Source organism: Haliotis cracherodii, unplaced genomic scaffold (assembly GCF_022045235.1).
Source record: "Haliotis cracherodii isolate W230 unplaced genomic scaffold, xgHalCrac1.p SCAF_12, whole genome shotgun sequence".
Lineage (NCBI taxonomy): Eukaryota > Metazoa > Mollusca > Gastropoda > Lepetellida > Haliotidae > Haliotis > Haliotis cracherodii.
Window position 1 is genome coordinate 40,558,105 of NW_027266267.1, and position 17,731 is coordinate 40,575,835.

Here is a 17,731-nt window from a genome sequence, read left to right on the forward strand (position 1 = left end):
TAATTCTACGTTACAGGTATCACCATACTCTATGAGGGAATTAGGAGGTCTTGACAAGGCAATGCAAACAATGTGGGGAGAACTCATCAATAATATAGCCAAGTTATCTGAACTCGACAAGCATATAGATCAAGAGAAAAGAAAACTTGAACAGGCGGGTGATGAATTCAATAGACGCCGCGTTGCAGAAAGATTGCGTAACTTCGTTCACAAATCAGTCGAATTCGAGAAGTATCAATCAAGTCCTCAACGATGATACTACTCTGCCCGATGAAATTAAAACATTGTTCAGAGAAACAGGGGATAACCATTGCCAGTATTTTAACCGCATTGGGATTTATTATATCGACTTTGACTCTCGCGTTAACCGGTGGCAGCGGACCACCCACACCATCCACACCACCTATTGATAAAAATGGCATAAAAGAGTGGATAAAAAATCATTTGAAAGCATTAATAGGAGAAGCACTGGGAAAGCTCGCTGGGAAAGCCGCGTCTGCACTTCCCGGTATAATAGGGAGTATTGTTTCCTGGCTCTTGAATTTTATTAGCTAAGACTTCTACCTGGCTTAGTCAAAACTTGTGGGCACTGATCATATCCATTAAAGACTATTCATCCAAATCAGTTCATTAAGAACTATTTAACCAAATCAGTTCATTTAGACCTATTTAACCAAATCATGAGTAAACCAGCTGCGACTCCACCTACTATAAGCGCTGTTTTTTCATCGATATGTTGTTGATTTTTAGTTGTAATATGTGATTGTACTTGTGGTTCTGCATCAGTAGATATAGATGTTAGTGTTAGTAGATGGCACATGTGGTGTCTGTGGCTTGACTATTCCCGTTTCGCCTGTGTTTGTTTGCGTTATTAATTCGGTATTAATATCTGAATTTATACCTGGTTTTTGTTGATCGGAAGCATTAACAATTTTATTTTTATAACCTATCACTTGACCGATCTGAAGTTCCATATTACTCGGAGACATGTACAGTCCCGGCGCATAAACGAAGTCTACTTCGGATTGAGCGTACTGTAATACATCTTGATAACGCTTTATAGAAGATGGTATGTCAACTAGTGAATTAATAGCATCCTCCTCATTTGCGAGAAACTGTTTTTGCGCATCGAGCGCCGTCCCAGAACCAATAATTCACGTTCGTGTTTGTGACTGTGCACCAAGTATTGCCCATACATAAGTTCTTATTGATTCATTAACTCTTACAACTCCTGGGCTAGTAAAAATATTATCTGTTTTATCATTAAGAAATTCATTCCAAGCGTTTGCGGTATCGTTTAGTTCCACAAATTTTGTAACAATATAAGCTAAACCACTCTTAAAGCTCAGAGGTCTCCTCTCCAATCGTTACTCGAAAGTTTCCAGCCATGATAAAGATTATGCATTCTTACAAAAAGATTGTTTTTCTGTAACGGCTGAAATGGATTGAATGGTTGATGAGGTTTTTTTAATTAAATCATCACTTTCTTCTTTAACAGTTTTTTGTCCACTGTACAGAACACGAAGACATTGGTTAAGTCCTTTGATACGCCAATCAAACTCGTAGAAATATTAAATTCCTGACAAATACCTATTGTACGGATTATTTGTGGAATTCCATGCTCGATCCTGCGGTAATGGAGCACGTCTAATACGTCTAATGTGATAGTATACGTGAAATGATAAAACAGACTTATTTAGTTGAAATCCAGGGGCATAAAGAGATACACCACATCCTGTTGTGGAACACCATATGGCAAAGATTAACTGGTTCTGCCAAAATTGCATTGGATTGTGGAACCAATCATTCACCACTTTATCGCTAGTTGCCGTGACCCTGTTTTTTTCAAAGATATCAGTGAATTTAACAAAAACATTAGCACCAGAGGCACTTACTAAAATCGACTGATAAGTAATGTAAGTTGATTTCATATTTAAGTTATGATATAGTATATTTGTATATTTAATATGTATGTTACACTCCCGGGAATAACAAATGGTCATTCCATTCAACTGCTTCATAGTATCGATAACTCGGCTGGTCAACTTGAAGTCGCTGGCTACGATGTAACGTATTACCCGCGGTGGACCGATATTATAAGTTTTTAAAAGGTGAATTAGGTATTGATCACACTCGCATTGTTATACCTGATGTGTATTACAGCGTATGCTCATTCAATTATAAAAATTTTAAGCCTAATGGAATTAGTCTCACACAAAATGAGTCTGAAATTAAGCGCTGGAGAAGAGGAAGTTTTTCTTGCCAAGATTTTAGCAGAAACACTTGGACTTAAAGGCGAAAAAATGCATGGAATTAAATTGTCCGATTGAGTTCCCTATAAAGAGTTGTGCATCCATCTTGATCAGATCAGTACAACGGAAAATATTCAACTTGAAAATCCTTCAACTCTGCTAAGGGCTATTCCAGTCAAAGATGAAAAATATAATAGCGGTAGAACTGAATCTTTCTCATCATTACAATATAAAAAAATAAAGCGTGGTATTATTTCAGACCTCCAAATTTCTGTATTAGATGTAAAACATCAATCAGTACATATAGAATACTTGAGTATAACACTCCATATTATAAATAATGGTTGATTCATTAGGCCCTGGATCGCATAACCTTAGACAATGTAATACAATTGCGCTTTCTGATCTCTGAGACACAGAAGGATTAGGTAGACCCGGTACCGATGGCAAGTTATACGCTTTACACATACAAGATAATGTATACAAGTGGTAAGTAGTTACATTCACAGGTAATCTAGGAGATTTAAGCATGGTCGATGTTAGTAGACTCAATAAAAACACTTCATACAATCTTACTTGCAACGATGATAATAAATGGACTAATGTCGACGAAAAAATCGAGTTGCTACTGGATATTGCATTACCCCACCATATGTGATGATGGGTACGGCACATAATTTAACTAAGATCATAAATAGTGGGATTGTACTCAGGGCTTATATCCCATCAAAACGAAAAGTATGCCGGAAAACCCAGGTCATATGTTATTGAGTCGTCTGGCAGTAAAAAATGTAAGTTCAAATTTAGTTACTGAATTCAATGATATATTTGATAACTTGAATGCTATACCTGATCATTCTACAGTTATTATTGAAGTTTTGTGTGGAGATGCATCGGAAGATGCCTTTGAGATATTAACCAGGTCTATCAATTAAATGGCTTAAGAAACACAATCGTCGACGTTGCAGTATCATTTATATTGGAGCATCACCCATTGCAACCCTTGAGGTGGGTCCAAATTATTAAAGGTGATACCATTTCTCTTACTAAGATCTTTATGCCGTATAATATACATTTAATAAGGTTGATGTATACTCTCAAAACAATGAAGCAAGACCAATTAAAGACTATTCTATGATATAATAATATACCCTATGGGTTTATATCCAGCACTCGATGAACCATCTGAAAAGATGGATACTGTTGATGGATGTCGATTAGATCAAATAATACTGCGCTTGTAACAGCTGGCATGGGACTCGGTGTAGCCAGTGTTGGTTTATTATCAACTATAATCGCCGCGCCTATCGTACTTGGTATGGAAGTAGCTGCTGGAGTCTCAGCACTGGCAGGAATAGCGATAAAATTCATTCTCGCAAGTTCCTAAAGAAAGCATTAAAACATGATAATATTCAGATACTTGCCGAAGCAAAGTTGAACAGCATTGAGGATCATATTTCAACAGCACTGGCTGATTGTAAGATATCCGAGGAGGAGTTTCGTTTAGTGTTGTCAGAACTCACCAAATACAACACAATGAAGCAGGAGATTCAATCCAATTCTCGTAAGACCAGTGGTATTATAGAAGACGAGAAAAAAAAGTTCATAGAACAGGGGAGGCAACAAGCGCATCAATTATTCCATGTCAAAACCAAAGAACTGGTTGGAGATTAAAAAAAGATTGCTTGATCACATTTAAATAATGATTACATAACCAAATACGGTCATCAATTGTTTCTTTCCAATTTCGAAAAAGAGTATATAGTCTGGTTTCCTAGTAAAATGAATGAAGAACTTAGTAAAAATGTTGAATATCACTTTGTTCAAAATAATGGTATGTGTATGAGTAAAAATAATAGAGAATATTTTCATTACAATTTAGTTTAATCTAATGACGATCATTGAATCGCATCATCATTTACACATAAAAAACTCCATCTGTAGTAGCAGTATAGGTATATAAATCTGGCTCCAGTGGAAGTGAGCCAGAATCACCATTACCTATACTACTATCTGAGACATGCATCACTTCGGGCCTTCCTCCCACTTAAACTGACATCTATATGTAACTGGAATACTGATCAAAATATCGTTAACTCTCTTACAACTCTCTTACTAACTCACTCACCAGTCAATTATCAGTAAATTTTAGATAATTATCAATGTATCTACAAATCAATGTTACTGTAAATTTGTTAATGCTGACTTCCTGCATTCCTGTTCATTTATCTGACTCTACCTGTAATGGGATATCTTCAGATATTTGTGTAGCGGCAGCCCATGAATCCATGATTACATTTGTATTGTAATCGATGTTAAGCATAAGTATTATGAAAAGGCCAAATGAAAGATTGAAGAATGTGATGTATGCTTGTGCAAAAGAGTTTTCATACAACAGGTAAGCGGGGTGCTATCATCCAAGTCTATTAAACAGTGTTCAGTTATAATAGTTATCCTAACTACTAAATCGATTAAGCCCTCATAAGTGGCAACACAAACAGGGACACATAACAAATTGTTTTGATTTACTGTTACCATGATCACATATATCTCCATTTATCAAAGGCAACATTGTTTTGACAGTTGTTGTCTAGTTATTAACTTGCACAATCAAAGAAAGTGCTCACACATTTGTGCAATGTTCTATTAAAGCAACCTGGGATATATAATTAGGGAATGAAGGTACCGAAAACCCAAGCAAACCCAGCAAAGACCTATTTTATCACTAACGTAAATCCTCTATAAATCTCTCAAACCTGGTTCCTTGTAAATTCAAAGTGTTGTCCTCGCTGACTCTCAGAACATGAAGATTTTTTCACGAATAAATAAGTTATATTATTCGAAGTAACCAGTTCTCATAAAGCAGGGTTATACATTTCTTAACATTTCATATAACCAGTCCAGTCTTACATAAGCATGTTCTAAAAGAAGGTACCAGACAGAATGCATTCTGTTTCCAGGATGATTCTCCCTTTTCCTGGTCCCTGGTTTGATTTCCTAAACTTGTGAAGCTCATCTATGAAAATTTGGTCATAGACAAAAATGAGAGCATGCCGGAGATCTACTGCAGTTTAACGTTACCCATGTCAGGCTGCATAAGATATAGACACTTTGGAAGATCACAATATACAACATGTCTTCACAGAGCGATGGGTACATCAACAATTACGACAACAACAAGGGGAAATTCCAATATATCCAAAATATACAAAATATATTTTGTACATACACTGTTGATTTTGTATATCGTAAGAACAAATTTGTTAATGCAGCCTATACAAAGACTGTTTATTGTCTGTATATGTGGGCATATTTTAGCACTGCTTCATTCAGTTTCTTTTTCTTTCTTTTTGGACTTTAGTAAGGCTTACGTTAACTACATAGAGTATATTGTTGATTGTTATTTCTTATAAATAACTTCATTGAAAACATCACCAATGATTATGTACGGGGCTGTATTCTTGTGTATGTGACAATCATATTTTAATAATACTTTCATAATGATCACTTTATTTGGAGGGTTATGACATAATTTGTATTAACTGATGTTGATAGCATTTAAGAAAATAAAGAAATATAACATTTGAGCAGACTTTAGTATCGGAAAGATCAATAATAACATATGTTCACTAGTTCAATATCATACAAAAGCATATGTCGATTTCAAGACACCAGCTGCAGCTTCATTATTCAAAGATAATTAAGGACTGACTGTGTATTTCTTTCAGTTCATTGAGGTATGAATCGAAAAACCGACAAAAACTTTTGTAAGAATCCGCTACGTGGATTCATACAGCTTGCACATCGGTTTTTCGATTCATACCTCAATGAACCGAAAAAATACACAGTCAATGCTTATAATTAAATTCTAGAACGTAAAACATATTTTATCCACAATAGTTTAACCAAAAACAGTTGTATATATCAAAACAGACAAAAATGACGAGATTGATAAACATTCCTGGGGTGACATGAATCAGGTGATTGTTTAATTTATGCACATAACGTGACACGCCTACACAGTCAGTAGCTAATCAACGGAGAGTAGGATCCAAACAATGTTCATTGGACCTGTCAGAAAAGAACAGCAACAGTCAGACTGTAACCAAGGCGACTGTTTTCAAATAACATGGTCAGATACCGCCAGATTCAAACATTACTTCCCTGATTACGGTTAAACACAGCTGGAAAAATGCAAGTTATAAATGAAACCCGAGGACATGAAAGTTGAACTGAGGCGAGCGGGGGAAAAGCAGGCGAGCGAGCCTGCACGTTTGCTGTTTCATTTATCCTCGGCCTTCGGTTTCAAAGGGTAGTTTCGACTATGAATATGCATGAAAGTCGCTAAATGTCCTGTGCATGACGATACATGTGAGCAGAAAGGGAATTCCCTCGACTTTAATATTGGGATTCCTCAACATTCCGCAGTAATAAAAGTAGTGAGCCTCGGTGGGCGTGGCTTAATTTTGTACATTCACTGGGAAATGAATACAACAAGCATGAAATACTCACATCCCCCGCCAATATGACATGTCGGGTGTGTGCAATGCATTAGCTCCTGTGAACTATGTTCACTGGGCCTTTTTGTATAGAAATATAAAACGTTTTTCAAGATCTAAATCAAAGTCGTTGCCATGGAAACTCGAAAAATAACTTTTAAAAAATATCCAAAACTATCCAAAGGCACCAGTTCACCACTAGATCTATCAATGTGCAACATATGGTGAAGAAAAATGGTACTGTTTTCAAGATCTGCTCCGGAAACGAGGACTACTGCCATTTTCACTCTAAATCAAAGTCGGTGCCAAGGAAACTAAACAAATATTGTTTTTAAACATGCCAAACTATCAAAAGGCACCAGTTCACCACTAGACCTATCTATGTGCCAAGTATGACGAAGAAATATGGTACGGTTTTCAAGATCTGCTCCGGAAACGAGGACTACCGCCATTTTCAGTCTAAATCAAAGTCGTTGCCATGGAAACTCGAAAAACAATTCTTTTTAAAATCCCAAACTATCAAAAGGCACCAGTTCACCACTAGACCTATCTATGTGCCAGGTATGACGAAGAAATATGGTACGGTTTTCAAGATCTGCTCCGGAAACGAGGACTTCTGCCATTTTCAGTCTAAATCAAAGTTGTTACCATGGAAACTCGAAAAATAACTTTTTTTTTAAATCCCAAACTCTCAAAATGCACCAGTTCACCACTAGATATATCTATGTGCCAAGTTTGGTGAAGAAAGATGGTAAGTTTTTTAAGATCTCCTCCAGAAACGAGGACTACCACCATTTTCAGTCTCAATCAAAGTCGGTGCCATGGAAACTCGAAAAATAACTTTTTTTTAAAATCCCAAACTATCAAAAGGCACCAGTTCACCACTAGATCTATCTATGTGCTACGTTTGGTGAAGAAATATGGTAAGTTTTTTAAGATCTGCTCCGGAAACGAGGACTACCACCATTTTCAGTCTAAATCAAAGTCGGTGCCATGGAAACTCGAAAAATATTTTTTTTTAAAATCCCAAACTATCAAAAGGCACCAGTTTACCACTAGATCTATCTATGCGCCAAGTTTGGTGAAGAAATATGGTAGGGTTTTCAAGATCTGCTCCGGAAACGAAATGTGACGGCCGGACGGAAGGACGGCCGGACGGCACCCATTCCTATATCCCCCTTCCACTTCGTGGCGGGGGATAATAACACAATAACACATGACCAATTCAGTTAATCAGAATGCAGGAATTTCAATGAACACAACGACAATTCAATTATTACATAATAATATAATACAATGTGTAACTGCTGTTAAATGACAATGATAAAACATAAATATACAGTGTATGCCAGCTTTTTTACAAATAATGAGTGAGTGAGTATGGTTTATTGCTTTTAGCAATATTCCAGCAATATCATGGCGGGGGACACCAGAAATGGGCTTCACACATTGTACCCATGTCGGGAATCAAGCCCAGGTCTTTGGCGTGACGAGCGAAAGCTTTAACAACAAGGCTACCCAACCTCCTCTTTTTACAAATAAGAACATCTATATATACAATAAGTGTACAATTACTTTACGAGTAGTTTTGTACAATGATGATACAATAAATACAATAAAATGCATACGAACTTTTTTTACAAATATGAATATATTACAATTTTTGGAATTAAGCAATATAATAATTCCGCATTGCAATCAAACAGAGGCCATTCATTTAAACCATTACATATATCTGTCCCTTGGCAACACCACATGATTCTTTACCACAGGACCCATGAAGATCCAGGGAAGAATAGGTCTTCAGCAACACATGCTTGCTGTAATAGGCGACTATGCTTGTAGTAAGAGGCGACTAACTTGGTTGATACATGTCATCGTTCCCAACTGCAGTGATCGATGCTCATGATGTCAATCACTGGATTGTCTGGTCAAGACTCGTTTATTTAGAATATAGCTGGAATATTGCATAGTGCAGCGTAAAACAACAAACACACACTCTAGGTCACAGTGGTACTTCAAAAACCGAAAAGATTTAATCTGTTTACATCAGCACACATCACTGTAACATCCTATCGTGTGCATCATGGACTGACCACAACAGTGTTAGCCATTATAATGCTATCTTGATTCATGTGTCAAACCGAACCAAACCATATATATGTATGCATATTGTTTGCTTTTTTAACCCAGGGCGGCATTAATTTAACCCAGCCAGGCTTGTTTGCCAATCTGGCCATGTAAACCTAACATGGAATAAAACATAAGGAGAGGCTTCAATTAAAATACTTGTGATGATATCTTATCTTTGCATATTTCAATTACTCTGTATTAAATTTGTAAAAAGGTTATATATATACACCTCGTCATAAATATCGCACCAACCACTTTTTTCACAAAGTAAAATTGGATCTTCAACCTCATAAAAATGGTGCTTAGGAAAGCACATTAAACTGTTTATATGGCCTCATGTGAGCGTTCAGTCAGAAAACACAAGACCGAATTTGAGCACGAATTGAGGGTTTAATTGCAGCAAACTAAAGTTCACTAAAATCACCGTGAAATAAGTATGGCTGCCGGAGTCGCTACAACAGACACACAACACAGTTCACATTTCATTAATGTCGAACACACTAGTAAGGTCCACAATGACTGGCTAACTCAGTATTAGTGTAACCGCCTCGCACTTGGATAACATGTTCTACACGCCGTCTCATGCTGGTCACCAGACGTCTGAATCTCTGTTGGGGGATCTGCTGCCACTCATCATGCAATGCATGGGTCAATTCCTAAAGGTTCTGAACTGGAGGATCCCTTGCTCTCACCTTACGTACCAAAATGTCCCACAAATTCTCAATAGGATTAATGTGTGGATTTCTGCCAGGCCAGGGTAGTGTCTCAATGGTGTTGTGTTGGAGATGCTGAACAACACCTCGAGCACGATGTGGTCTGTCATTATCGTCCATGAAGACTGGACGTGTGGCGAGAGCATGTTTATCGAAATGAGGCACAACAGCACCGTCAAGGATCAAGTTCTGGTACCTCTGTCCATTCAGTGTTCCGGGAACTGTGATGAGGTCAAGTTTAGGACACCCCCACAACATGACGGATCCACCCCCAAATGTAACATCAGCTTGAATGTTCCTCTGATCATATGCTGTGCCTCTCTGCCTCCAAACTCGCGCCCTCCCATGTGTATGATGCAGCAAAAATCTGCTTTCATTGGAGCAGTGGATCCTGCTCCATGTCCACAGGTTCCAGCCAACACGTGCCTTGAACCAGGCTAAACGTGCATGGCGGTGCTGATTTGTGATGTCTGATTGGTCGTCTTGCTTTCAATCCTGCAGAATTTAGGCGTCGTCTGAAGGTGCTGATGGACACTCTGTTGTATGAATGCCATCCATGTCGAAGCTGTGTACAAGTAGACTTTGGGCTTCGTCTAGCTTGGCGTACGAGACCACAATCTTCCCTGTCATTGGTTTTTCTCGGACGTCCAGACCTCGGTACATCCTTCACTTCACCGGAAGCAGTATGCTTACGTATTAGCCTGCTGATGACAGTGTGATTAATGTTCAGTTGTGCTCCAATAGCACGACATGACATACCAGTCTGGTGCATACCAATAATTTGCCATCTTTGGTTCGGAGGCACTGGACGCTTGGGCATTTCACTGGCTGGCCAGAGTGATTGAGTGAGTGAGTGAGTGAGTGAGTGAGTGAGTATGGTTTTACACCGCTTTTAGCAATATTCCAGCACTATCATGGGAATCGAACCCGGGTCTTCGGCGTGACGAGCGAACGCTTTAACCACTAGGCTACCCTACCGCCCCTGGTCTAAATGAAGCCTAATTTATGCCTAAAACCAAATTTTAGCTGTATCTACCAACATAACATACGCCAAAAGTGGCTATGTGCATGCTGCATTTTTAGCAAACCGACCCCCGGTACAAGCATGCTAAATGCAAGCATGCACGTGCAGCTCGGAAAAGGGTGTGTTTGTGAAATTATGTTCACAGATGGTGTAGTATATGGAATCTGAACTGTAATTATATTTTCAACTTTTACTTAAAAATGTGTGGTGACGAGGTATAAATATATATATATATTCTTGTGGTTTAAATTATTTTCATAACCGGAATACTGACATTCAATATTACAAGTAAAAAATATCAGTAACATCTCAATATGTCTAGAATTAACTTCGTGTTCCAAAGAGCGACTATTTAAACGTTTTCATTTTTCCCTTGTTAATAATTTGTATTTGTAACATTTCTTTATATTTTCATGTGTCTGTTGTACATTAAATTTACGATCGCAGCTTGTTGAACAAGCTCAACTTTATTTCAATATGGTAATAATAAGCGAAATTCCACGTCCATTGCATCAGGATATGATGACTATTCATATATACCGTACAGACCGAAAGCTCAGCACAAACCAATTTCAACACTTTCAAGTGATCATGATAATGCTATCACCGCCTGAGTAATCCACTCTGTTTGCTAGTCTGCTATGTGCAGTACAGCATGTTACTATCCACATAGCGGCATACTGTAATGACCGACAGCTCAGCAAAAACCAATTTCCCCACTTTCAAGTGATTATAATCTAGATATCACCATCAATGCAATCACCTCCGTCTGCTAATCCTTTATATGCATTAGACCATGATGTCTACTCACATACCATGCAACGCTCCAGGAAAAGTACCAGACGCCTCAATCACTTACCTGTCAATATCAGTGCGAGGAGAGTACGCAATCCCGCTAACACAGTGGAGTACTAATTACAACTTAAGGGCAAATTTCAGTAATGTTATGCTCTACTTAATCAGTTGTATTTTAAAATTTGCTAATAATAGAAGTCGACTTCAAAACACTGCATTTTGCACATGCAGAGCAATTATGTAACAATCCATAGCAATTATACCCCTTTTCCAATACATACAACTAAAAACATTTGGACACTTAGAAACACTGCATGTTGCATATACAGAACAATTATATAATAATTCATAGCAATTATCTCTCTCCACAGACATATACAACGAAAAACAACTTTGAACATAATCAGCATCTTTACAAAGTAGTTTATGCTGTGTATATCTCATCAATACAAAGCATTTACAAGCGTGTATAGCTGGACTTTTTTTGCGGTAAACAAACCTGTATCAGCTACAAGGAAATGATGAAAAGACGTGAAAGGAGACAAATTACAAAGTAACCAAGATATCACATAAGTAAACATCTACATACCTGTCCATACAGCCTTAAATCCCCTCCTGACATCGCCATGATTCGTAGTAAACACAACACGGTAGTAGACGGCTGACTGGACAATGTAGCCCCCTCTATCTCCACTTAGATGGACAAGGAGGTTGTTGGAGGCGTCATAGACCTGCAGTTTATGAATGGAGGGTTGAGTCCCGTTTTGCCTATACCCAAATTCGAAAAATAGGCATTCCCTTGGTCACCAATTGTGCTCGCCTCCTTGATTACCTGTTTTTTCATGGATAAGAGCCAGAATCTATGCCCGGCTCTGCAAAATCAAACTTAAGGTTCCAGTATACAGAGTTATCGTTGAACAATTGCTACATATTCAAATCACTTCCACTGATTTACCCACCTGGGCTGGAAATAAAAGAGACCAAATATATGGATTTTTTTCACCCCTGTATATACAGTAGATGTTTGCCTGTATCACATCGCCACGATGTTTTTGCATGTTTTCCTTCTGCCCCAAATCTAGCCAAGCCTCTTTGATATCACTCAGAGAACCGCTCTACATCTCAAGCTTTGTGTGGGAAACATTGATGCACTGCATCGATGTCCTCTTGTGTCATCTATGGAGACTGACGTATTCCAGAATATGCCCTACTTTGCATTATGATACTCGTTTCTGAGTGGCTACTGAATTGGCCTTTATTTCACCATGTCCCTGCTGACAAATTTTATATACCCCACTGGGAAATGTCAAACTTCCTTACTCTAACCAGAGGGAATACAATTATATGATAATATTACCTCGAAACTGAAAACCTATTAAATGTTGTTTAGCTAACTTAACAGAGCATATCCGATTGTAATACATTGGTGATAACTCGATTGTTTATGTCGTAAGGTGGCTATCTGTCAAGATGTCCATGAAACGGTTCTCGAGCTATGTGGATGAAGTAATATCAGAAAAACGTGCAAACATTATTCAAGTAAAGAGGAAAAAATCTCACAATGCATCTTCCAAATTCGATGTGATTATCTCAGGCAAAACACATTATTTGAGGAATTTGGTACGTTGCATTTAGCTCAAGCTCTCAGTATCTTTTAAATGGACCTGCGTATGGTGTGCTTAACATCACTATCAACACACGAGCTGTGAAATCGACAAGGTCACTGACCACTACTGGTACAATCATACTTCCATGCTATATTCCTTCTTGGTTCTTATTGACCCTTAGAAACAGCGCACACTACCTTGTATACATCTTAACAAAATTACAGCTATACATACCTTGACAACATCGTACCATGACTGCGTACTGAAATCTTCAAACACGAGAGTGATCAATGTTTCTCCGGCATCAATAACGTAGGAACAGATCAGGTAGTTGCCGTAATTGCCAGGGTAGTTAGGTGATGAGATAGAACCAGACGAGCCTGTGTAGCGCCCGCCACATCCTGAAGTAGATACAACAAGTGTATGACTAGTTTACAAAGAATTGCCTTAGATCAAGAAATTACAGAAATCCAAGAAACTGAAAACAAATGACAGTTGTGTGTGGTGTGACAATCATTGAAAGGTTAAAAAGTTAATCCCAAAGGTAACAATATCACTTTTAAATGTTGAAAACTGCCTAACTAGAGCATAAGCTTAATGTAAATGTTGAAAGGTATAACAATGTAACTTTTGTTGAAAGGATTTGTCGGTATATCACCAAAGAAAAAAAGTTCTCCTCTGTAACTAAAGTAAACATATACATTTACTTATGTTGCACCATAAACCAATACTGATGTTGCACCTAGATGGTGGATACATTATGGTTCTATGGCCTCAAAATGAGAAACACATGTCTGTCATATCTAAAATTTGTCAATTTACACGACGGAAAATAAGCAACAATTTATCTGTTACTTCACCAAGTAAGGAACTCTGAACAGTCAATAAGATGTACATGTATATTGGTAGCAGTGACCAGGAATAACCTTTTGCAATAATTACCAAGTTATAAAAAGGGAAGAACAGGTGACCTATGGCATTGGTAGTAGTTTTGCAGAGTTGCGCCCCTTAGTTGTGCAAGGATCTGCTTATCAAAGATTTGAATTCAATATGAACCTCGATTAGCACCATACTGGTATTTGTGATGTTAACCAAAGTAACAAAGGTACTGTCTATGACCTGGTTCACTTTTGACATTTAAATGCTGTTCTGAGCTGCGGAAGTACCAACTCGCAAACTCACCATGTTGCTATGACTGTGCCAAAGTCAACCATATCAGTGGTATATGCTTTTCCATTCTTTTTGAAGGAAATAATAATTCTTGTCATTCGAAATTGTTTCACGCTTACGCAAAATCTCCTCTGGATATAACAAGACAATTTAATATTAGCAATACAGCTTAGTTTCTAGAATGTATACTGAAATGAAACTAAGTGTTAATCAGTAATGTGGCCTTGTCATCTACCTCGCAAATTCGTGAAAGTAGATACTTTTATACTTCTACTCTCTACTAACGAGAGGGAATTGTATGTTACACGCTGGGTTGACATCACCATAACGGAACCATTTACGTTTTCTTTTCCTTAATTGAAATTCAGGTTTCTTTAATTTAAATAATCATCATAAAAATCAGATATGCAGGTTTCTAAAGCATCTTCACTACAAAATATGTACAAAATAAAAACACCCATTGACAATTATCACTGAGACCTTGAAAATATAGGTCAATATTAAATTAATAAAGTGTGTTCTGAAGACAAAAGGGTCAAGGTTGCAACTTAAATTATTGGACCTTTTAAAACATTTGAAAACAAGAGTCATCAGAAAGATGACATATCCCCCCGGTAGTTGTTTGTAAAGTAACCACAAGTAAATGTGCAATTCTCTATGTAATGAGTCAAGAGTTGAAAGTTCTTGAAGAAGCATACATTGTTTACCCACCAAAGATCCACTATGGTGGCATCCATATGAAATGTAAAGTAAAATAAGTGTGTTTCTGGGGGTTTTTTTATGCAAACAAATGACAAATTACAAGAAACAATAACTAAACAAGCGTATAGTCAACGAAGTCATCTATGTCCCCCGCCCATTTTAACACGTTATGGTCCCAAACCAGGTAACTGACCCAACATTTCTCATAGCCCATGTCAAAATAGCTGCAATGGAAATTCTAAAATACATATTTCTAAAACTCCTTAATATCAAATGGCACCAGTTCAGTATGCACTTTATATATAGACATGCAATGTTTGGCAAGGAAATATTTAACAGTTTATTTGTTATACTCCATAAGTGAACCCACCCTATATTAAAACTTATATCCAACTTGTAGACATGCAAAGTTTTGTAAGAAAGTTTTGAATGGGTTTTGAGTTATGCTCCAGAAAACAACTGTTGCAATTGAAACGGAAAAAAAATTGAAAAAACAAGAATTCCTAAATAGCAAAAGGAACAACTTCAGTATGTGACAGATAGATTTGCAAAGTTTCGATTAAATACACTGAATTGTTTTCGAGTTCTGCCTCGGAAAAGGAAATGATTACGTACGGACAGACGGACGGACAGACAGACTGGCTGATCGCTGTATCCCCCGCATTATATGCCGGGGGGATAAAAATCCATTCAGTGCAGTGACTCAACTGCAAAATATGTTTCTTTGAGATATGTGTCCTAAACAGAAATGGACATTTCAGATGAGTGTTGAAACATATATTGCAAATGTAAAAACATGGATAACTGATGTCTTAAAATGTAATAACCTGTAACAGCATTGACAGACATTAGAATAAAAGCAGCAGTAGACGGATTGATTATCTGGTATACCAAAATGAGGTAGTCCTAATGAGGTTTAGATATTCTACCACCATTCACAAATTGTAAAGATTAAATGTTTCGAATAATTTCCATAACATACTTTGAGCAATTGTCAACCTATTATTTTGTTGGTTGTGTAAAGTTGGATGTGTCCTGCTTTGGCCCATCCAATTTGCAAAACATCTTTGTTCAATGAGCCGTGAAGGTGGCCACCCATATACATATATTTTTATAGAACAAAGTTAAACTGTGAGCAATGTCAAAAGCAGAGCGTCAACCCGTCAATCCATGAGTGAGTCACTGATCGTCATCTTCCGACACTGGCAGCAGTGCCAACAATACGGAAATGTTTCGCTATATCTTCTGAAAGAAGGAGCTTTTTAAAAAAAAACATGTTACTTAGGGAAATATTACTTGACAAAAAGGAAAGTTTTTGATGTCGATACATTTGTGAGATAGACTTCCAAAACCTTACACACATTGTAGGCATGAATTCAGTGACAAAGTATATATTTTGCTTGACCTTTAAATCGTCACGTGCCATGTAGCCCTTTTCTACCTTATTTCCAAAGATCAAAAGAGTTCAACGTAGCCAGCCATGGTCAATTTAGACCAATGAAATTTATGCCCATTTAAAACTAAGCATCGAGCCAATTCCAGAAAATTAACAGACCTACGTAAAATTTTGTGCCTCATCATTCAAAAAATGTTTAAGCATTCTATTTGTTTCTTAATATCTTAAGTTAGTACATAAAAAAATCCTTCGTCTGTTGAATACTAGTATATTTTTAGATTGTTGTCAAATACTTAATATACCTGATAAAACACACTATTCTTTGGTGTAAAATAGAGAGTAAGTGTGTTTTATTATTGTCACCGTTACTTATTTGTGGATACGGGTGCATCTTGCATTGCTTTGGAACCTTTTATGAAAGGGGTCGGGAAACTCGCAAAAAGGTGGATTCCACAGGTCCATACACCTTTTCGACCAACTTTACTGATCAATGGAAATTATTTCAGACATTTTAAGAATTAATCGGTGAATTAATGATGGTTGTTGACAAATTGAATCCAGTGATTTTGCTGTGTAATAACAGCTACTAAAACATTGGAACCTATTGGAAGATTATATAGTGACAGGTTGATCTTTTTAACATTTTAAACATCATAATACCTAATCATATTGTCAAACTATCAAAGGTATTTGCCTTGGTGAATTCGGCATACAGAAAAGAGTGAATTGGATGGTAGTGACATATTTGGGGTCATAAGCTTCAGATGGCATGTGTCACTGCTCTTGCTATTAACAATTTCTTGGATTCAGATTCGTTTTGTTTTAGGCTGAGGTGTCATTTTGACATGTATCCCTTTTGATGTAATCATGAATTGTGAAAATATGAACATGTGTGTTTGTGCTCATATGCCGACTGTCACTTGTACATAGCATGTGATTCTCAGGCTCTGTGACAATCAACATGACTATGTTCATTACTCAACACATTTGTACAATCACACAATTCATTTCAAGGATAGTTCTGCGTTTGTTTTTAGGTAGCAAATATTTGACTATTTCCTTTTTGCTACACTTTTCCAACACATGGAAACTTCGTTCTTCGTCTCCTGTTATATACAAGGTCTACTGCGAGATGCTCTATAGCTGCAATCAGGACAATGGAAGCAGGATCCACTAAACATTCTCAGGCCATTTGGAACTTCAGCATATTGACAACATATCCTCGATGTAAGGGACCATACCGGACAGGGTTGACCATCAGTTAATGATATGCAACAAAAACCTGATTAGAAAAAGACATCTCCAAAACCGGTTGCAACCTGACTTGAAGATAGCTCGGACATTTCAATAGCCTTCGCTCTTGGTCCAGTGTTGAGGTAATTTATTACAGCATGTCAGTTTTAAGTGGGAAGGGTCGGTGGGGTAGCTATTGTAGACTTC

At 37.4% G+C, this 17,731-nt stretch overlaps 1 protein-coding gene across 1 annotated transcript in view; it reads right to left on the reverse strand.

The window, feature by feature from the left end:
• The window catches only part of LOC139457381 (scavenger receptor cysteine-rich domain-containing protein DMBT1-like), a 62,041-nt gene that overhangs the window by 23,836 nt on the left and 20,474 nt on the right, over positions 1–17,731 (reverse strand). Inside the window, exons 2-3 of the mRNA XM_071238785.1 lie at positions 13,258–13,424; positions 12,006–12,147 (exon numbers count right to left, since the gene is read on the reverse strand). Coding sequence (XP_071094886.1) covers positions 12,006–12,147; positions 13,258–13,424 — 309 coding nt within the window. The remainder of the gene's footprint in view (positions 1–12,005; positions 12,148–13,257; positions 13,425–17,731) is intronic.